At 46.1% G+C, this 22217-nt stretch overlaps 1 protein-coding gene across 4 annotated transcripts in view; it reads right to left on the reverse strand.

Moving 5' to 3' along the window:
- LOC140480940 (mitogen-activated protein kinase 15-like) overlaps positions 1 to 22217 on the reverse strand; it is a 437971-nt gene that overhangs the window by 27132 nt on the left and 388622 nt on the right. For 2 of the 4 annotated variants that reach the window (XM_072576552.1, XM_072576550.1), the window contains exons 2-9: positions 19174 to 19272; positions 19003 to 19032; positions 18305 to 18395; positions 14212 to 14342; positions 10629 to 10792; positions 5423 to 5562; positions 5002 to 5059; positions 4778 to 4915 (exon numbers count right to left, since the gene is read on the reverse strand). In XM_072576552.1, the coding sequence (XP_072432653.1) occupies positions 4778 to 4915; positions 5002 to 5059; positions 5423 to 5562; positions 10629 to 10792; positions 14212 to 14342; positions 18305 to 18395; positions 19003 to 19032; positions 19174 to 19272 (851 nt within the window). The remainder of the gene's footprint in view (positions 1 to 4777; positions 4916 to 5001; positions 5060 to 5422; positions 5563 to 10628; positions 10793 to 14211; positions 14343 to 18304; positions 18396 to 19002; positions 19033 to 19173; positions 19273 to 22217) is intronic. The other 2 variants (XM_072576551.1, XM_072576553.1) reach the window with 2 other exon arrangements.

The raw sequence follows: 22217 nt of genomic DNA on the forward strand, positions 1-22217 counted from the left end.
CAGTATTGAGTGCTTCTAACCTCTTCATATCATGTGGAGTGAATCAAATTGGCTGAATATTGGTACCTGCAATGCTGGAGACCACTGCAGGAGGCTGAGAGAGATCATCCACTCAGCACTTCTGGCTGAAGATTGCTGCGAATGCTTCAGCCTCCTCTTCTGCATTGACATCCTCGGCTTCCCCATAATGGAGAGTGGGGAAGTGTGTGGAGCCTCCTCTTCCACTGAGTTGTTTAATTGTCCAACAGCAGAAACAATTGGATGTGACAGGGCTGCAGAACTTAGACCTGATCTGTTGGCTGAGGGATCGCTTAAATGTATCTCTTGCTGCTGATGCTGTTTGACATGCAACTAGTCCTGTTTGGTAACTTCACCAGGTTGACACCTCATTTTTAGGCATGCGTGGTGCTGGTTCTGGTTCTGGCATACCCTCCTGCACTACCCATTGAACCAGGTTATGGTTTAATGGTAATGGTTGAATAGGGAACATGCCAGGTCATGAGGTTAGATTGTGCTGGAGTATCATTCTGCTGCTGTTGATGGCCCACAACACCCCTTGCATACCCAGTGTTCAGTTGCCAAATTTGTTTGCAGCCTGTCCCATTTAGCATAGTGATGGTACCATACAACATGATAGGAGGGTATTCCCAATGTGAATGCAGGGGTTTGTCTCCACAACAACTGTGCAATGGCCATTCTTATTAATACTGTCATGGACAGATGCACCTGCAGCCAGCAGACTGGTAAGGATGAGGTCAGGTATGTTTTTCCCACCTGTTGGTTCCCTCACCACCTGCCGCAGACCTAGTCTAGCAGCTATGTCCTTCAGGATCCAACCAGCTCCATCAGTAATACCGCTGGATGTGGACAGTGAAATCCCCCATCCAGAGTACAATGTGTGATCTTGCGAACCTCGGTTTCCTCGAATTGTTGTTCAACATGGAGGAGCACCAATTCACCAGCTGGGGACAATGGTATGTGGTAATCAGCTGGCATTTTCCTTGTCCTTATTTAACCAGAGACTTTATTGGGTCCAGGGTCAAGGTTATTGACGCTTGGGGCAGCCCCATTCGGACTATACCACCATACCATACCCTCTACTGGGTTAGTGATGATAGTGGCTGCGACATCATCATTAAGGTATGACTCTGTCAGTATTACTATGTTAGTCTGTTTCTTGACTAATCATAGAGATAGCATGGAAACAGAACCTTCGGTCAAACTCATCCATGCCCGACCAGATATTCTAAATTAAACTAGTCAGCATTTGGCCCGGATCCCTCCAAAGCCTTCCTATTCAGATACCCATCCAGATGTCTTTTCAATGTTGTATTCGTACCAGCCTCCAGCACTTCCTCTGGCAGCTCATTTCAAATACGCACAAGTTTTGTGTGAAAAAGTGGCCCTTTTAAATCTTTCCCCTCTGACCTTGAACCTATGCCCTCTAGTTCTGGACTCTCCCCACCCCAGGGGAAAGACCTTGCCTGTTTACCCTTTCTAGCCCCAGCCTCTCCCTATAGCACAAACCATCAAACCTGGCAACATGTTTGTAAATCTTTTCTGAACCCTTTCAAGTTTCACAACATCCTTCTTATAGCAAGGAGACCAGAACCGCACACAATATTCCAATAGTGGCCTAACCAATGTCCTGCACAGCCGCAACATGACCTCCCCATTCCTATACTCAATGCTCTGGCCAATAAAGGAAAGCATACCAAATGCCTTCTTCACTATCCTATCTACCTGTGACTCCAGTTCAGGGAACTATGAACCTGCACTCCAAGGTGTCCCCAGGTTCAAGATCCCATTGTACTCAGAGGTGACCCTCTTCACTGTCCACTACCCCTCCAATTTTGGTGACATGTGCAAACTTACTGACTATCCCTCCTATGTTCACATCCCAATCATTTATATAAATGACGAAGAGTAGTGGACCTAGCACACCACTCATCACAGGCCTCCAGTCTGAAAGGCAACCCTCCACTACCACCTTCTGTCTTCTACCTTCGAGCCAGTTCTGTATCCAAATAACTAGTTCTCCCTGTATTCCATGAGATCTAACTTTACTAACCAGTCTACCATGAGGAACCTTGTTGAATGCCTTCAACTGTACCAGTCTCAGACTGACCTCTTTCCTCACTATCCCCTGGGTCCCACACCCCCACCTTACTAGTTTAAATCCTCCAGAGCAACACTAGCAAATCTCCCTGCCACTATAATGGTCCCCTTCCAATTCAGATGTAACCCATCCTTCTTATACAGGTCACTCTACCTCAGAAGGGATTCCAATGATCAAAAATGTGAATCCTTTTCCCCTGCAGCAGCTTCTCAGCCATGCATTCACCTACTCTATCATCCTATTCCTACCCTCACTCGCTCATAGCACTGGGAGTAATCCAGATATTACTACCCTTGAGGACCTCCTTTTTAAATTCCTGCCTAACATCCTATATTCTCCCTTCAGAATCTCATCCTTTTCCCCTCCTGTGTTGCTAGATCCAAAGTGTACTATGACCTCCTGCTGGTCCCACTCCCCTTTGAGAATATCCTGCACGCGATCCAAGATATCCTTGATGTTGGCACCAGGGAGGCAACACATCATTCTGGTTTCTGACCGTCAGCTGCAGGAACATCTATGTGTGTCTCTGACTAGAGAGTCCCCTCTCACAATCAAGCGCTTGGAACCAGATGTACCCCACATTACATTAGAGCCAGTCTCAGTACCAGAAATTTGGCTGTTTGTGCTACATTCCCCTGAGAGTCCATCACCCCCTACGTTTTCTAAAACAGCATACTTGTTTGAGATTCCTGCACTACCTGCCTCCCTCTCCTACCTTTGTTGGTGGTAACCCACCTACCTGACTATCTGCAGTTTTTCTCCCTTTCTATAACTGCCATCCATCACACCCCCTAGCTCCTGTAAGTTCCTCATTGCCTCTAATTGCCACTCCACCCAATCCATACAATCTGGTAAGATTTGTAGCTAAACACACTTCCTGCAGACATAATCATCAGTAACATTGAAACTCCCCCCAATCTCCCTTATCCAACAGGAAGAGCACAACACTCTACTCAAGGCCATTTGTGCACTTTAACAATCTAGTCTGCGAGACAGTTCTCTCAATTTTGGCACTAGTCCCCACTGTTAGTAAGGAGGACTTTGCAGGGTCCTGGTATGGTGACTCAGTGGTTAGCACTGCTGCCTCACAGCACCAGGGACCCAGGTTCGATTCCAGCCTCAGGTGACTGTCTGTTGGAGATTGCACATTCTCCCCGTGTCTGCGTGGGTTTCCTCCAGATGCTCTGATTTTGTCCCACAGTCCAGGTTAACTAGATTAGCCATGGGAAATACAGAGATACAGGGACAGGGTAAGGGAGTGGATCTGGTTGGGATGCTCTTTGGAGAGTCAGTGTAGACTCAATGGGCCGAATGTCCTGCTTTCACACTGTAGGGATTCTAGGAGTCTGTGACAGGGCTGGATTTGAGGTTGTTGTTTCTGTTGCCAAGTGGTACATGCAGTTTGATTCCTTATCTCCTTTCTACCAATTGATACAACTGAATTGTAGCTAGACCATTTCAGTGGACAGTTGAGAGTCAACCACATTGTTGTAGCTCTGGACTCATACGTTGGCCTGCCCGGGTAGACAGCGATTCCCTTCGCTAAAGGGTATTACTGTACCAGCTGGGTTTTAACAAAAAACAATAATTGTTTCATAGTCATCATTAAAAATCAAGAAATAATAGTTTTAAAAATTCTGCTGTGATGGAATTCAAATCCAGGTTGTCAGACCATTACCTGAATCTTACAATTACTGGTTTAGCAAATTAAAATTCCCACAAAACCAGGTTTAGTCCAACAGGTTTAATTGGAAGCACTAGTTTTCGGAGCGACGCCCCTTCATCAGGTAGACTATAACCTGGTGTGGTGTGATTTTTAACTTTGTCCACCCCAGTCCAACACTGGCAGCTCCACATCATAGTCTGATGGAACTATTGTTAAACTCTCACCTCCCCCTTGAGAATGTTGGATTGTATGTATTAGAATTTAGAGAATGAGAAGAGAGCTTTTTGAAACATACAATATTCTCAGGGGAAATAATTGGATGGACATGGAAAGGTTTATCCCATTGATCGAGTGTTGAGGATCATAGGGCATAATCTCAGACCAAACTGTTGCACATTTAAGGCAGAGGTAAGAGAAGGAATTTGTTTTCTCAGGTAGTGGTGAATTTAACATAGGCTAAATGATGTTCCTCTGCTCCTGCATCTTAAGGTTTTTATTTTGTGTGAGGAAATCTCAGTGTAATCACCATACTGGGGAATCTCAGTCCCTCTCTCAGTTTATTCCCCATGTCGGGAATCTCAGTCCCTCCCTGTTTATTTCCCATGTTGGGAATCTCAGTCCCTCTCCCAGTTTATTCCCCATGTCGGGAATCTCAGTCCCTCTCCCAGTTTATTCCCCATGTCGGGAATCTCAGTTCCTCCCTGTTTATTCCCCATGTCGGGAATCTCAGTCCCTCTCCCAGTTTATTCCCCATGTCGGGAATCTCAGTCCCTCTCCCAGTTTATTCCCCATGTCGGGAATCTCAGTCCCTCTCCCAGTTTATTCCCCATGTTGGGAATCTCAGTTCCTCCCAGTTTATTCCCCATGTTGGGAATCTCAGTTCCTCCCTGTTTATTCCCCATGTTGGGAATCTCAGTCCCTCTCCCAGTTTATTCCCCATGTCGGGAATCTCAGTCCCTCTCCCAGTTTCCCTAGTAGCTCCTTGCTAATACCTGTTGACATAGGGGTGGGAGAGGCTCTCCTCAGCAGTCAGCCGACGATCTGGGTTGAATACCAGCAGCTTATTCAGCAGGTCCAGAGCGTCTGTTGGTGTGGTGCTGGGCAGGAGCTGATCGAGTGAAAACCTGGGCCTGTGGGCAAAGATAAAGTCTCTGAACTGATCTTGTAACTAAGTAATATGTTTCACTGTAATAGTGTACATAAATAACTCACCCACCTGCTCAACACCTTCTGAACAACCGAGGCCCCATAATCGGAGTTAATGGACAGGATGTCTGTGACGAGAGAGAAGCAGTAGTTACTTATGGAACCACTATCTGTGAAGTTATTAATGGGACAGAGCAAGATGTGGTTGTTCCATCCACACTGAGACCGCATCTCGCCAATGTTCTCCCAACTCCATGGCAGACCAGAGTCAGGAGAATCACTCACAATCATGTGATAGGATCCCTCTGCTCCCTGAGCCTGGCAGACCGCCTGGCTACGGTTACAATCCCTCAGGTCGGAGATGACATGTGAATATTTCAATTATTCACACCTTGGGGAACGGGAGGCAATGGACAATATAGTTCCGGGTCCATCAGCCCATTGTACTACAATGCAATACGACATTAGGTTTGTTAAACGGTGAAGGGTACCTTCCTTGGAAGGAGCTGGAATTACACTCATGATTCTCTCAATTTGATTTATTGAGGAAGTTCCTGGAAAAAGTGGTTTCCCAAGCAGCATCTCTCCTAGAATACAGCCAATACTCCACATGTCCACGCCTTTAGTGTATCTGCATTAAAAACACACACATTTAACTTGACGAATGTGATATACAAACTATTATCAAGCAGCAGTCAGTGCATCACTCTCCACTCAGTGATTAATCCTAAACAACTCTCTGAAATGGCCACATAAGAACAATAATGGCCCAAGCTCATGGCTCATCACCACCTTTTGAAGGCCAGTTACAGGTGGACAATAAATGCTGGCTTTTGGCAGTGACAGCCACATCCCAAGAACCAACTGAAAATAAAGCCACTTCGCCTATTCTACCATTCAAACAGATAACAGTATTTGTACAACTCTCCTTTATCTAGCCACGTCAATATCTAAGTAAAACACAGCAATCACAGTTGGAATTTTCAATCAAAACCCAACATCAGCAGCAGCTTTCTGAAGGAAGAAATTCCAGGTTTCTACTCCTTTATGTAAGGAAACGCTTCCTGACATTACCCTGACTGATGGGCCAAAGGAAGCCTCCTTAAATTAACAGGAGTTTGTAATTGGCAATGCCTGCCAGGCTGCTGCTCTGGATGGGAGCTCCTCTATGGGGCAGTCAGTGATGGCTGTAACTACCTCAGACACACGTGCATGATCCCAGCTGCAGCCGGTCTCTCCCCACTGCCTTTATTAGGTCAGTGAGGAGCAGTGTTTGCTGACTGGATACTTGCAGATGGGTAATGACCAAACCCCACAGTCAGACCCAGCCACCTACCAACTTTTGATTTGAAGAGAGATTGGGCCAACTGGGCCTGTGTTCACTTGAGTTCAGAAAAATGAGGGGGGAATCTCACTGTAACATATAAAACTCAACAGGACTAGACCAGATACTGAGATGAGGGGAGGAATGGGGAAAGTGATCTCGGAAAACAGGTCTCAGTCTCCGGATATGGGGCAAATCATTTTGGACTGAGATAAGAAACATACAATTCAGTCCATTGACCCTACTCGCCCATTTAATAGAAACATGGCTGATTGACCTCGTGTGGCCTAGCTCAGAGCCGGGAGCCAGGTTCAGGCCCACCTGCTCCACAGGTACATAATACCATTTCTGAACAGGTCGATTAAAAAAATATCTACCCAAACTATTCGGTAACTAAGATTTCTCAATCTCTACCTTGAACAAAGACATAGCCTGAGCTGCCACATCCTGCTGTGGTAGAGATTTCCAAAGATTCACAACTTCTGAGAAAAACTAATGTTTTTATTAATTCACAGGATGAAGGCATCTCTGGCTAGACCAGCATTTATTGCCCATCCCTAATTACCCAGAGGATAGTGAAGAGTCAAACACATTGCTGTGGGTCTCGGAGTCACATGGAGCCCAGACCAGGTAAGGATGGCAGTTTCTTTCCCTAAAGGACATTAGCAAACCAGATGGGTGTTTCCAACAATCGACAATGATTCCATGGTCATTATTAAACTCTTAATTCCAGATTTTTATTGAATACAAACTTCACCATTTGTCATGGCGGGATTTGGACCCAGAACACTTGTGTCCCTGGATTAATAGTTCAGCCTATTAATGTGTTGCCTATTGGACCAAATGATCCACGTCAGATACCATATCACTTGTCCTTCATTCCTTCCTGAAACATCTTGACACCAAGAACAGCTATGTAAGAATCCTACTCATTGACTACAGTTCAGCCTTCAATACTATTATCCCCTCGAGACTGATTCCTAAACTTAGTGATCTCAGACTAAGCCCCACTCTCTGCAACTGGATCCTCAGTTTCCTGACCCACAGGCCACAATCAGTGAAAATTGGGGATAATATTTAATCCTCACTGGAGCCCCCCAGGGGTGCGTACTCAGCCTCCTACTGTACTCAATGCGTATCCATAACTGTGTCGCCAAATACCAGACTAATGTCATTTATAAGTTTGCTGATGACACCCACCATAATCGGTCGAATCTCAGATGGTGATACAAACAGACAGGAGGTGGAAGACCTGGAAAAATGGTGCACTGAGAACAACCTAGCTCTCAATGCCAGCAAAACCAAGGGACTCGTAATTGACTTTTGGTGGGATGTTACTCATGCCCCCCTACACATTAACAGCACAGAGGTGGAACGAATGGGGAGTGTCAAGCTCCTGAGAGTGGTCGTCAACTACAACCTTTCTTGGACTCTTCATGTGGATGCAGTGGTTACAAACAGGTGAAAGTGAGGACTGTAGATGCTGGAGACCAGAGTTGAAAATGTGGTGATGGGAAAACACAGCAGACCAGGCAGCATCCGAGGAGCAGGAGAATCAACGTTTCAGACATAAGCCCTTCTTCAGGAATGAAGCTGGTCTGCCAGGGGAGTTAAATAAAAGGTAGGGGGGAGGGAATTTGGGGAAGGGGCGCTGGGAATATGATAGATAGAAGGAGGTGAGGGTGAGGGTGATAGGCCAGAGAGGGGATGGCAATGTGGGAGGGGGAGTTAAAGTGTTCAGCCACAGGACGGTTGGGTTGGTTGGTGCAGGTGTCCCAGAGGTGTTCTCTGAAACGTTCTGCAAGTAGGCGGCCTGTATCCCCAATGTAGAGGAGACCACATCGGGTGCAGTGGCCTCTACAATGGCCTGAACTGATCCATGACATTATTCTAAAAAGCAGGCAAACTTCTCCAAAGCTTCCTGTCCAAAATCTGACTGTCAACCCTCATTAAATATTTATTGTAGGCTTCTTTTGTCCTTTTCGTTAACTTACTTCATCAGCAAATTTAGCAACTATACCTCTGTCCCTTCATCCAAGTCATTGGTACTTTTTAGAACTGACCACCAGATATCTAACAGTACAAAATACAGTGGAGAGAGAAGCAGCTAAATAGAAACCAAAAGAACTGCAGATGGTGTAAATCAGAAACAAAAACAGAAATTGCTGGAAAAGCTCAACAAGTCTGGCAGCATCTGTAGAGAGAAATCAGAATTAACATTTTGGGTTGAGTGACCCTCAAAAACAACTGAAGTTCAAAACCAGTGAGCGTTCATTGGAACATCACTCTGAAACATCGACTATTTCTCTGACGATGCTGCCTGATTTGCTGAATATTTCTAGCACTTTTTGCTTTAATTTCAGATTTCCACATTTATTTATATAAATGACTTCAATGAAAGGACAGAGGTACAGTTACTAAATTTGCTGATGACACAAAGATAGGTGGAAAAGTAAGTTAACAAAAAGGACAGAAAGAGCCTATGATAAAAATTGATAGGTTAAGTGAAGGGGCAAAGATTATCTAAATGGCGGGAGATTGTATAGCTCTGAGCTGCAGCGGGATCTGGGGGTCGTTGTGTACAAATTGAAAAAGGTATGTATATAGGTACAGCAAGTAAACAGGAAATAGAATGTTTTCATTTATTGCCAGGAGAATTGAATACAAAAGGAGGGAGGTTACACTTTACCAGGGCTCTGGGGGGACCACATCTGGAGCACTGTGTACAGTACTGGTCACCTTCAATAAGGATGTAAATGAGTGTGGGGCAGTTCAGGGGAGGTTTATCAGACTAATCCCTGGAATCAGGGGTTGTCTTATGAGAAAAGGTTGAACAGACTGGGACCTGCTGAAGTTTAGAAGATTAAGGGGTGCCATAATTAAGCAGTCCTGGGGGCTCTTAACCGGGTGGATGGGGAAAGGATGCTTCCTCCTGTGGGAGAATCTAAAACTAAGGGTCACTGTTTAAAACTCAGGGTTCATCCGTTTAAAACAGATGAGGTAAAAATGTTTCTCTCAGAAGGTCATGAGTCTTTGTAACTCTCTGCAAAAAATAAAAAGTGGTGGAAACAGAGTCATTAAATATTTTGAAGGCCAAGGTGGAGAGATTCTTGTTAAATAAGGAGGTGAAAGGATATCAGGGTAGGCAGCAACGTGAGTTTGAGGAACCAATCAGAGAAGCCTTGATTTTATTGAAAGACGGACCAGGCTCAAGGGGCTGAATGGCCTACTCCTGATTCATTTCTGCAGTATTTTTCTTTTATTTGTTATTATGTTGTTAAGTACATAACCTGTGATGGTTAGAAGATTTTTTCCCCTTCGTCCTAGTAGTTAGGTCACTGAGATGCATAAGGCCTCTTTATTCCTTTGGTCTTTAAAATTACTTATAGTGGGATTTAATATACTGCTAGAATCAGCAATGACAATACTTCCTTCTACCAGTAGTAAACTAGATACGCTGCTCAAAGGAGGTTACTTATCCCAGACACGAGCTAAGAAGTGTTTCCGAAGAGTTAACTGTATGGGAGTGGGTTCTACCTCCTGGAACCTCAGCAGGTGAGTTCTCGAGCCTTTGTTTAAAGCACACTTTACTTATTCTCCAAAAACTAGACTTTGACATTAATTAAAAGTCGTGACTTTTATTTAGAATAATTAATCAAAAGCAGAATGGTATGTTGTATATGAAGATTCAATCATGGATATGAACGTAGCCTTTCTTAGCAAATAAGCAAAATAAAAATTCCATTACTTACCAAGAGTCCAGTCAAGCAATCAGCTGTGGAGCGGTCAGCTGCAGCAACTGCTGCTAGCTTTGTGTTGCTGCTGCTGCCTGTCCTCTCAGTTTACAGCGTATTTAAAGTTCTTAATACAGGATGTGACTTATATCATCTGGAAAACCTTGCAGGTTCATGCAACTAGATGACAGCTGTACATCTAAATTTCAGCTGAGCTGCCATTAGCATTTGATCGTTTTAACTCTCTTTAAAGTTGCTTGAAGGCAACATTTAAAAACAGCTGAATATAAATGTTCAAACTAATTATTAGTTTTAACCAGCTAAATTATAGTAGATAGCACTTAACAATAGCAGATACTAAATAATAGTAGATACTGCAGAGTCATTAGGGACATTTAAGTGACTGCTGGATATGCACATGGAGAGCAGTAAGTTGAGGGGTGCGTAGGTTAAGTTATTTTATTTTACATTAGGACTAAATCTTGGCACAACATCGTGAGCTAAAGGGCCTGTTCTGTGCTGTAATTTTCTATGTTCTAAACTTAGGGGCAGAAGACCACAGAGCTCCTGCACCCAGTCTAATTCATTCTCATTTCACTAATCCACCAATTAAACACCAAGATTTCTGCACCTTCTTACCTGGGAGACGCAAGGAGGATTTCTGGTGCTCGATACCAGCGAGTAGCCACATACTCCGTTAATGCTGCATTCCCCTGCTCCTCTTGGATCTGATTAATGCAGCGAGCCAGACCAAAGTCACAGAGTTTCACAAAGCAGTCTGCATCTAGGAGGATGTTGGAAGGCTGGAGAGTGAGCACACAGCTGAAGTCAGAGAGTTCGAGAACATTTCAGTAAGACCCAAGCATTAATTTATCCCAGACCCTGAAAATATACAATGTCAGCATCAACGAGCTGCCTGTGAATATGAAAATATACAATGTCAGCCTGAATACCCTGCCACTGCACATGAGAAAGCACACGGTCTGTACTCTTGTGTGTGGAAAATTAATTTAATTACACAAACATATCAGTTAGGAGCAGAGGTAGATTATGCAGCCCCTCAAGCCTGTTCTACCTTTCACCGTGTTTAATCTTTTGCATTTTCAATTCCACTTCCCTATCCACCCCAACAACCCTGAACACCCTGCCCATCAAAAAGTCTATTCGCCTCTGCCTTAAAAATATTTCATGAAACCGCCTTTTGAGACAGAGTTACAAAGCCTCTCAACCCACAGGAAAAAAACTCCCCGCACCTTTATCCTGAAAGGACGAGCCCTAATTGTAAAACAGAGTCCCCTCGTTCAGGACGGACCCAAACAGGAAACATCCCATGAATGTTGTCAAGACCATTCAGGATCTTACACTTCAATCAGGTCACCCCCTACTCTAAACTCCAAGAGATACAAGCCCAGTCTTTCCAGAAGATATAGAGCAGCAGGTCAGGCAGCATCCAAGGAGCAGGAGAATCGACGGTTTGTGCATAAGCCCTTCTTCAGGAATGAGGACGGTGTGCCAAGCAGGCTAAGATAAAAGGTAGGGAGGAGGGGCTTGGGGGAGGGGCATTGGGATTACGATAGGTGGAAGGAGGTTAAGGTGAGGGTGATAGGCCGGAGAGGGGGTGGGGGCGGAGAGGTCAGGAAGAAGATTGCAGGTTAGGAAGGTGGTGCTGAGTTCGAGGGATTTGACTGAGACAAGGTGGGGGGAGGGGAAATGAGGAAACTGGAGAAATCTGAGTTCATCCCTTGTGGTTGGAGGGTTCCTAGGCGGAAGATGAGGTGCTCTTCCTCCAGGCGTCGTGTTGCCACGGTCTGGCGATGGAGGAGTCCAAGGACCTGCATGTCCTTGGTGGAGTGGGAGGGGGAGTTGAAGTGTTGAGCTACGGGGTGGTTGGGTTGGTTGGTCCGGGTGTCCCAGAGGTGTTCTCTGAAACGTTCCACAAGTAGGCGGCCTGTCTCCCCAATATAGAGGAGGCCACATCGGGTGCAGCGGATGTAATAGATGATGTGTGTGGAGGTGCAGGTGAATTTCTGACAGATATAGAAGGATCCCTTGGGGCCTTGGAGGGAAGTGAGGGGGGAGGTGTGGGCGCAAGTTTTGCATTTCTTGCGGTTGCAGGGGAAGGTGCCGGGAGTGGAAGTTGGGTTGGTGGGGGGTGTGGACCTGATGAGGGAGTCATGGAGGGAGTCGTCTTTCCAGAACGCTGATAGGGGAGGGGAGGGAAATATATCCCTGGTGGTGGGGTCTGTTTGGAGGTGGCGGAAATGACGAAGGATGATCTGATGTATCTGGAGGTTGGTGGGTGGTAGGTGAGGGCCAGTGGGGTTCTGTCCTGGTGGCGATTGGAGGGGCGGGGCTCAAGGGCGGAGGAGCAGGAAGTGGAGGAGATGTGGTGGAGAGCATTGTCAACCACGTCTCAGGGGAAATTGCGGTCTTTGAAGAAGGAGGCCATCTGGGTTGTTCGGTATTGGAATTGGTCCTCCTGGGAGCAGATGCGGCGAAGGTGAAGGAATTGGGAATATGGGATGGCGTTTTTACAGGGGGCAGGGTGGGAGGTGGTGTAGTCTAGGTAGCTGTGGGAGTCAGTCAGATGGCCTCCTTCTTCAAAGACCGCAATTTCCCCTCAGACGTAGTCGACGATGCTCTCCACCGCATCTCCTCCACTTCCCGCTCCTCCGCCCTTCCAATCGCCACCAGGACAGAACCCCACTGGTCCTCACCTATTGTATTCCCAACGCCCCTCCCCATCTTTTATCTTAGCCTACTTGGCACACCCTCCTCATTCCTGAAGAAGGGCTTATGCCTGAAACGTCGATTCTCCTGCTCCTTGGATGCTGTCTGACCTGCTGCGCTTTTCCAGCAACACATTTTTAAGCTCTGATCTCCAGCATCTGCTGTCCTCACTTTCTCCCAGAAGCTATAGAAGCAAGTTACACTTGGAATATTGTGTACAGTTCTGGTCTCCATATTTTAGGAAGGATGTGGAAGCATTGAAAAAGGTGCAGAGGAGATTTACCAGGATGTTGCCTGGTCTGGAGGGAAGGTCTTATGAGGAAAGGCTGAGAGACTTGGGTTATTTATCATTGGAAAGAAGAAGGTTAAGAGGGGATTTGATAGAGACATACAAGATGATCAGAGGATTAGATAGGGTAGACAGTGACAGTCTTTTTCATAGGATGATGACATCAGCGTGTACGAGGGGGCATAACTACAGATTGAGGGGTGATAGATTTAAGACAGATGTCAGAGGCAGGTTCTTTACTCAGAGAGTGGTGAGGGTGTGGAATGCCCTGCCTGCTAATGTAGTTAACTCAGCCACATTAGGGAGATTTAAACAATCCTTAGATAAGCACATGGATGATGATGGGATAGTGTAGGGAGATGAGCTGAGAATAGTTCACAGGTCGGTGCAACATTGAGGGCCGAAGGGCACGTTCTGCGCTGTATTGTTCCATGTTCTATTAGGCCGTTTGGCCCATCAAATCTGCTCCACCATTCAATCATCTCTGATCTGTTTCTCATAAGACAATCCTTCTCTTCCAGATACTGATCTAGGACATCTCCATCTAACAATCATCTCGAATACATTTCCACCTTTCCTTAAATAAGGAGACCAAAACTGCACACGGTATCAACGATGTGGCCTTGCCAATGCCCTGTATAACTGAAGCAGAACATCCTTACTTTTACATTCAATTCCTTGTGACAAAGGACAGCATCCCATTAACCATCTCAATCCCTTGCTGTAGCTGCATACCAACCTTTAGTGACTCAGACACGAGACCACCTAACACCACTCAGAACCATACCAGATATTTCAGTTGAGGCTGAATTATTGCCTTATACAGGTTTAGTATAACGTTACTCTTGTCCTTATTGCCCCAGTTAATGAAGCTGAAAAATTTGTTGCTGGAAAAGCACAGGTCAGGCAGCATCCAAGGAGCAGGAAAATCGACGTTTCGACATAAGCCCTTCTTTGGGCTTATGCCTGAAACACCGATTCTCCTGCTCCTTGGATGCTGCCTGACCTGCTGCACTTTTCCAGCATCACATTTTTCAGCTCTCATCTCCAGCATCTGCAGTCCTCACTTTCTCCCAGTTAATGAAGCCCAAGTTACTGTATGCTTTATTAACTACTCTCTCTGCCATCCTTCATGCACACTCAGATGTCTCTGCTCCTGCACCACCTTCAGAGTTGTTTCTGTTGGCAGCTCCATAGTCCTACCTTCTGATCTCGATGGATAACATTTCCGGAATGGATAAACTTGGTGGCTTTCAATAGCTGGTATAGGATGTAGCGAATGTGAATATCCTTCAACAGATTTCCCTTCTTTATCACAGCGTGCAAATCAGTCTCTGCAATACACAGCAAGACAGAAAGAGCTACCACCCTATCACACAGCACCCCGATCCCCAGGGTCATCACCCTGTCACACAGCACCCCGAGCCCCAGGTATTCACCCCGTCACACAGCACCCCGAGCCCCAGGGTCAGCACCCCGATCCCCAGGGTCAATACCCCGTCACACAGCACCCCGATCCCCAGGGTCATCACCCCGTCACACAGCACCTCAACCCCCAGGGTCAATATCCCGTCACACAGCACCCCGAGCCCCAGGTATACACCCCGTCACACAGCACCCCGAGCCCCAGGGTCAGCACCCCGATCCCCAGGGTCAATACCCCGTCACACAGCACCCCGAGCCCCAGGGTCAGCACCCTGATCCCCAGGGTCAATACCCCGTCACACAGCACCCCGAGCCCCAGGTATTCACCCCGTCACACAGCACCCGAGCCCCAGGGTCAGCACCCCGATCCCCAGGGTCAATACCCCGTCACACAGCACCCTGAGCCCCAGGTATTCACCCCGTCACACAGCACCCCGACACACAGGGTCAGCACCCCGACTCCCAGGTTCATCACCCATTCACACAGCACCCCGACCCCCAGGGTCATCACCCCGTCACACAGCACCTCAACCCCCAGGGTCAATATCCCGTCACACAGCACCCCGAGCCCCAGGTCATCACCCCGTCACACAGCACCCCGATCCTCAGGGTCATCGCCCCGTCACACAGCGCCCCGACCCCCAGGGTCATCGCCCCGACCCCCAGGGTCATCGCCCCGTCACACAGCGCCCCGACCCCCAGGGTCATCGCCCCGTCACACAGCGCCCCGACCCCCAGGGTCATCACCCCGTCACACAGCGCCCCGACCCCCAGGGTCATCGCCCCGTCACACAGCGCCCCGACCCCCAGGGTCATCGCCCCGTCACACAGCGCCCCGACCCCCAGGGTCATCGCCCCGTCACACAGCGCCCCGACCCCCAGGGTCATCGCCCCGTCACACAGCGCCCCGACCCCCAGGGTCATCACCCATTCACACAGCACCCCGACCCCCTGGGTTGTCACCCTTTCAAACAGTATCTCGACCCTGAGGACATCAGCGTCTCACACAACATAACCCTCGAGTCCCTTAATGATAAAAAATATCTTAAAAATACAGCCTTGCAAGTCCCCTATGGTAAAGAATTTCAAAGTTTCATTATTCTGTGACAGATCAAATTTCTCATCTCACTCTTAAATGTGCAGCTCCTTAGTCTGAAGACATGCCCTCTGATCCCAGACTCTCCCTCCAGGGGAAATAACCAACTATCATAGGATCTTACAGGACAGGAGGCAGTCATTCAACCAATCTTGTCTGTACCAGATCCTGAAAGAGCGACCCAGCTAGTCTCATTCTCCAGCCCTATCCTCATAGCCCTCTCAGTCCATCATTTTCAAATATATACCCAGCTCCCTTTTGGAATGTCTCCCTGTCAAGTCATAAGACCCTAAGAACTCGGAGCAGGAGTAGACCATCTGGCCCCTCGAGCCTGCTCTACCATTCAATAAGACCATGGCTGATCTTTCTGTGTCCTCAGCTCCACCTACCCATCCTCTCATTACACGTCCTCTGAGAATCTGTTCTGTTTCATAGATGTGGAAAATAGCAACAGAAGTAAGCCATTCAGTCCTTCGGGCCTGCTCTGCTGTGCGTTATGATCATGGCTGATCATCTAATTCCATCATCTTGATTTTGATCTTTCCTTTGAACTCTAACCTCAAGTGCTATATCCGAGAGTGATGGCTGTTGTCTACATGGACTTTAGTCAAGCCTTTGACAAGGTTCCGTGTGGTCGACTGATTAGTAGAATTAGTTCACAAGGGAGCTTACCAATTGGATACAAAATTGGCTTGACAGTAGGTGACAGAAGGTGGCAGTAGGGGGTTGTTTTTCAGACTGGAGACCTGTGACCAGCAGTGCTCCACAGGGGATCAGAGCTGGGTCCATTGTTGTTTGTCATTTATATTAACAGTTTAGATGAGAATTTAAGAGGCATGATTATGTTTGCAGATGACACCAATTGTTGGTAAAGAAGGTTAACTAAGATTATAAAGGGATCTTGATCAATTGACCAACCAGGCAGACGATGGCCATTAGTATTATCAATGGGTTGTTAATCCAGAGAACCCAGGCTGTGTTCGGGGTACTCAGCCCCCTGCCACATCAGATGGTAGAATTTGAATCCAATTTTTAAAAATCTGGAATTAAGAGTGTTGTCACACTACCAGAAGGATCTGGTGCCTTTAGACAGAGTATAGAAAAGGTTCACAAGGATGTTGCCTGGCTTTAGGGTATTAACCATGAAGAGAGATTGGAAAAATCTGGTTTGTTTCCACTTGAACATCAGAGGCTGAGGGGCAACCTGACAAAAAATTAACAAAATTATGAAAGGCATGAATAAAATGGATAACCTTTTCCCCGGGGTAGAAATGTCAGATTACTATGGGACAGAGGTTAAAAGATAATATGTTAAAACAAGGCAAGTTTTCTACAGAGGGTGTTTAGTGCCTATAAGGTGCTGTCAGAGGAGGTGGTGGTAGAAGCAGATACAATAGCAACATTTAAGAGGCATCTTGTCAGATACATGACTATGGAGGAAAAGATGGATATAGACTGCATAGAAGCAAACTTCTTTTAGTTTAGGAAGGCATCATGCATCGGCACAGGATTGGTGGGCTGAAGGGCCTATTCCTGTGCTGTACTGTTCTTTACTTTCAACCTTGACCCTCACCTGAGGCATGATGGCCTTCAGGTTAAATTGACTACTGTTCATCTCTGACAACAGAGCAGCTATACAGTCCTCTGGCACCATGGTAATTTTACCTATATGTGTTAATTTAACCTGAAAGTTCATTTTATCCCTTTTTGTTTGGTCATTTTTTTGTTAGTTTCTAAAGTTTCTTCAAAATTCTCACTTACCAACAATCTTTGTTACTTTGAGTCTTTTTCAATTTGACACTATCCTTCATTTCCCAGGTTAAATATGATTGATTTATCCCCTTGTGCGACTCCTTCCTCTTGTTCTAAATCAAGAATTATTTTCTTCAACATCTACTACTGTTCATCAAAAATACTTTCTGGTAAACTTCTTTCCTAGTCCAGTTCAACCAATTCTGTTTCCTTATGTTTAGCACAGTTGTTTTTGACCCAGGTTTCACACTCTCAAACTGAATGTCAAGTTATGGTCACTGTTTCCCAGAGAATCAATGATTAAACATGCCTCATCAAACATTACCAGATCCAAAAGAGCCTGATCCATGATTGGATCTACAACATATTCTTCGAGGAAAACATTCTGAATACACCATGAATTCATTCTCATAGTTACCTCTGATAAGTGCAATCTACATGAAGATTAAAGTCACCCAAGATTAATCTCCTGCCTTTTCACATGCCCTCGTTGGATTCTGATTTATTCTCCATCCTTCAGTATAGATGTTGAAAGGGGGCCTACTCTCACCAGTGTTTTGTTTTGTTTTATATTTCTTACCTCCACCCACATGGGTTCGACATCTGACCCAAAACCACGTCCTGCTATCATACTTATTTCATTCCACATCAACAATCCCACTCCATCATTCTACCCTTCAAAGGTCACATACCCTGAATACTTAAGTTTCCAGCTTTGATCTCCTTGGAATCATGTCTCTCTGTAATGGCTATAAAGTCACGCCCAATAACCTCTATTTGTTCCATTAACTAATTTATTAATACTACAAATAACAGTAGACATTAATTTTGCCTTTTTCCTATTATTCCCTCGCTGCTCCTATTTACTACCCTTTTTCCATTTATACACTCCATCCTTTCCTGTACCACACTGGATGCCATTCCATAAACAGTTAAATATCCTGGCCTCATTCCCATCCTTTCTCAGTGTTTGATCCTGGCCCCAGTTTGATTGTTTCCAGTGCATCTGGCACTGTACCTTACCCATATATTCGAAGACCAGGTAGATGTCTTTGTCATTTGCTGCTCGAATCACGTTGAGCAGTTTGATAATATTAGGATGGTTTCCAAATTCCTAGCAGATATAAAGAGAGTTTAATGCAAATAGCTAACAGCAACTCAGTGAGGATCGTATAGCGTGGGCAATAGTTGGCATGGCCACTGTATACAGACTCATATCCAAGGTGCAGGAGAAGTCCATATGCCCCCAGGGGCCAGCACAAATCTACAAGGAAATCAGGAGTAGCTAAAGACGACGCCAAGTGATGGAGCAGGATCCAATGTCCGATAGCTATAGCAGCTATAGCCTGGCTCAGGTCTGCAATTCCAGAGAGAAATGACTAAAGGAAAAAGGGAAGAGAGTCATTGAGGGATCAGTGAACGGGGGAGCATACGGAGAACTGGGGTAATAGTGAGGGAGTGAGAGTAGCCTGTAGTGACGGGACATTACAGTGAAGGTGGAAAGGAGGTTACGGGGGGGGGGGGGAATATGTATTACAATGAAATGGGGTTACAGTAAGAGGGGAAGGCGGCTTTCTTTGACCCTGACATTTCCTGGAGGATTGTCCCGGTCTTCTTTCTCCTCCCTCCCTGGTCTCCCCTGCCAGTCCTCCCCCCAATCCCTGGCCATTCCCTCTGTACATTCGAATGGACAGTAAAGGCAGTAACAACACTGAACTCACCTGAAGGAATAATATTTCTCGAAATGTCCTCTGAAAAATAAGAGAAATAAGAATGGGAACCTGGTTCCAGTTTGAATACCAGCAGGTACGTAGAAATGAAGAGCACAAACAATACTGGGATCACACTGTGCAATGTAACTACCACCCTGAACCCATGCTCCCCTGAAATACCTGCGCATCTGTTTGATTTCTGAACGCATCAAATATTTTCTTGACTGCCACCACCTCTCCGGTCTGCCGATCAATCGCTTTCCATACTATTCCATAAGCCTGGAAAGGTTCAAAGTTGTGTCAGACAGGATTTAAAGAAGCTGACAATTGCATTCTTCATTCTCACTGGTCCTTTCTACCCCCTCCACACCCTCAATCAACTGCTCATCAGATGAGGCACAGCTGGGCAAAGCAGTTATTGGGTAAAACTACAGAGTATAATTTTAGTGATAGAGACCACAATACTGTACATTTTACATTAATTATGGAAAAGGGGAAAGATGGTCTGCAATAAAAAAAAGCTCAGTTTGTGAGAAGATTTGTAGCTCGGGTGCTCGTTGTTGTGGTTCTGTTCGCCGAGCTGGGAATTTGTGTTACAGATGTTTCGTCCCCTGTCTAGGTGACATCCTCAGTGCTTGGGAGCCTCCTGCGTTTTGGATTCTGTGATGTTTCCTCTGGCATTTACAGTGGTTTGTCTCTAACGCTTCCGGTTGTCAGTTCCAGCTGTCTGCTGCAGTGGCTGGTATATTGGGTCCAGGTCAATGTGCTTGTTGATTGAATCTGTGGATGCTCTTGATCTATGGTAATGTGGCTAGTCCTTTGGGTTGCGGCATGTCCTCATTCCGTTGTCTTTCCCTTAGGCATCTGTTGATGAAATTGCGCAGGTATCCGTTTTTGGCGAATACATTGTAGAGGTGTTCTTCTTCCTCTTTTCCGAAGCATTTCTAGAGCATTTCTGAACTGACAGCCAGACTACTGCGACCACTAGGACTCATAACAGCACACAAACCAACAGCCACTCTCAGACAACAACTCACCAGGACGAAGGACCCGATACCCAGCATGAGCAAAACCAATGTAGTGTACAAAATCCCATGCAAGGACTGCACAAAACACTACATCGGACAAACAGGGAGACAGCTAACGATCTGTATCCATGAACACCAACTAGCCACGAAACGACACGACCAGCTATCCTTAGTAGCCACACATGCAGATGACAAGCAACATGAACTCAACTGGGACAACACTCCTATTATAGGACAAGCCAAACAGGGAATTCCTAGAGGCATGGCACTCATCCATAGATTCTATCAATAAACACATCGACCTGGACCCAATATACCGGCCACTGCAGCGGACAGCCGGAACTGACAACCAGAAGCGGCAGATTCAAACCACTATAAATGCCAGAGGAAAAATCACAGAAGCGCTTCACAGGAGGCTCCCAAGCACTGAGGATGTCACCTAGACAGGGGACAAAACGTCTGCAACACAAATTCCCAGCTCGGCGAACAGAACCTCAACAATAAACAAAAGTGTTTTGGATTGGGGGGGAAGACAGAGTTTATTAAAATAAGGCAGAATCTGGCAAATATAAGTTGGGAACAGCTACTTAAGGGGTAAATCTACAGAATAGTGACAGGTGTTCAAAAAAGTACTGGGGAAGAGTACAGATCCAACTTTTATCTTGAGGAGGAAATGTGGGTGCAACGAGCCCAAGAAAGCAAATAGAAGAGCAAAGAGAAGGCATGAGGAAACACTGGTGGACAAGATTACGGAGGAATCTCAAGATGTTCCACAAGTATATCCATAGGAAGAGAATAACCTGGGAACGAGAATAACCTGGACCCATCTGTCTTTGCTTGGACAAGGAGGATGTAAGTAAAGAATTTGAGAAGATGGTCTGTGAAGTTTTTGAGCAGACTGATATAAGAAGTGAGGAGGTTTTGGAAGCTTAGGCTGGATGAGTTATAGTTGAAAAGTGTGGTGCTGGAAAAGTGCAGCAGGTCAGGCAGCATCCGAGGAGCAGGAGAATCGACGTTTCGGGAATAAGATTCTTCAGATTTCCTGAAGAAGGGCTTATGCCCGAAACGTCGATTCTCCTGCTCCTCGGATGCTGCCTGACCTGCTGCACTTTTCCAGCACCACACTTTTCAATTCTGGTCTCCAGCATCTGTTCCATATACCCCTGAAGGTGGCAGGACAGATTAATAAGGTAGTTAAGTAGTTCAGGTCACTTGCCTCTATCAGTGGTGGCATGGATTATAATGTTGGAGGTAATGTTGGAGCTGTATGTGACTGTTTCGACCATGGCTAGAAGACTGTGTGCAGTCCTGCTCCTCAGATGCTGCCTGATCAGCTGTGTTTTTCCAGCATCATGACACTGATCTCCAGCATCTGCAGTGCTCACTTTCTCCCTGTGTACAGTTCTAGTCAACACACTAGAGGAAAGATGTGATTGCACAGGAGATTGGACCAGGTAGTTGCCTTGGATGGAGTATTTCAGCAATGAAAAGAGGCTGGATAAGCTTGGTCTGTTTTCTTTGGGGCATAGAAGATTATCTAACTGAGGTGTATGAGACTGAAGGACATGGACAAGATGAATAGGAAAGAGCAGTTGCCCCGAGTTGAGCATTAATAACAAATGGGCATAATTGTAAAGGGTATGGCAGGAGAGATTAGATTAGATTAGATTACTTACAGTGTGGAAACAGGCCCTTCGGCCCCAACAAGTCCACACCACCCCGCCGAAGTGCATCCCACCCATTCCCCTACATCTACCCCTTTACCTAACACTACGGCCAATTTAGCATGGCCAATTCACCTAACCTGCACATTTTTGGACTGTGGGAGGAAACCGGAGCACCCGGAGGAAACCCACGCAGACACAGGGAGAATGTGCAAACTCCACACAGTCAGTCGCCTGAGGCGGGAATTGAACCCGGGTCTCTAGCGCTGTGAGGCAGCAGTGCTAACCACTGGGCCACCCATTAGGTTCAGAGAGATTTTGAGGAAATGTTTTCTCACCCAGAGGGAGGCGAGAGTCAGGAATGGACTGCCTGGGATGTAGGAAATGTGATGTAGGAGAACCTTTAAAAAGTGCTCCAATGAACACTTGAAGCATCATAACAGGCCAAGCGCTTGAAAGCAGGATTATTACAGGTTGAAATATATTTTTGACAGGACAGACTCAATGGGGCGAAGGGCTCCTGAACTGTATG

Source organism: Chiloscyllium punctatum, chromosome 8, assembly GCF_047496795.1.
Source record: "Chiloscyllium punctatum isolate Juve2018m chromosome 8, sChiPun1.3, whole genome shotgun sequence".
Classification (NCBI taxonomy): domain Eukaryota; kingdom Metazoa; phylum Chordata; class Chondrichthyes; order Orectolobiformes; family Hemiscylliidae; genus Chiloscyllium; species Chiloscyllium punctatum.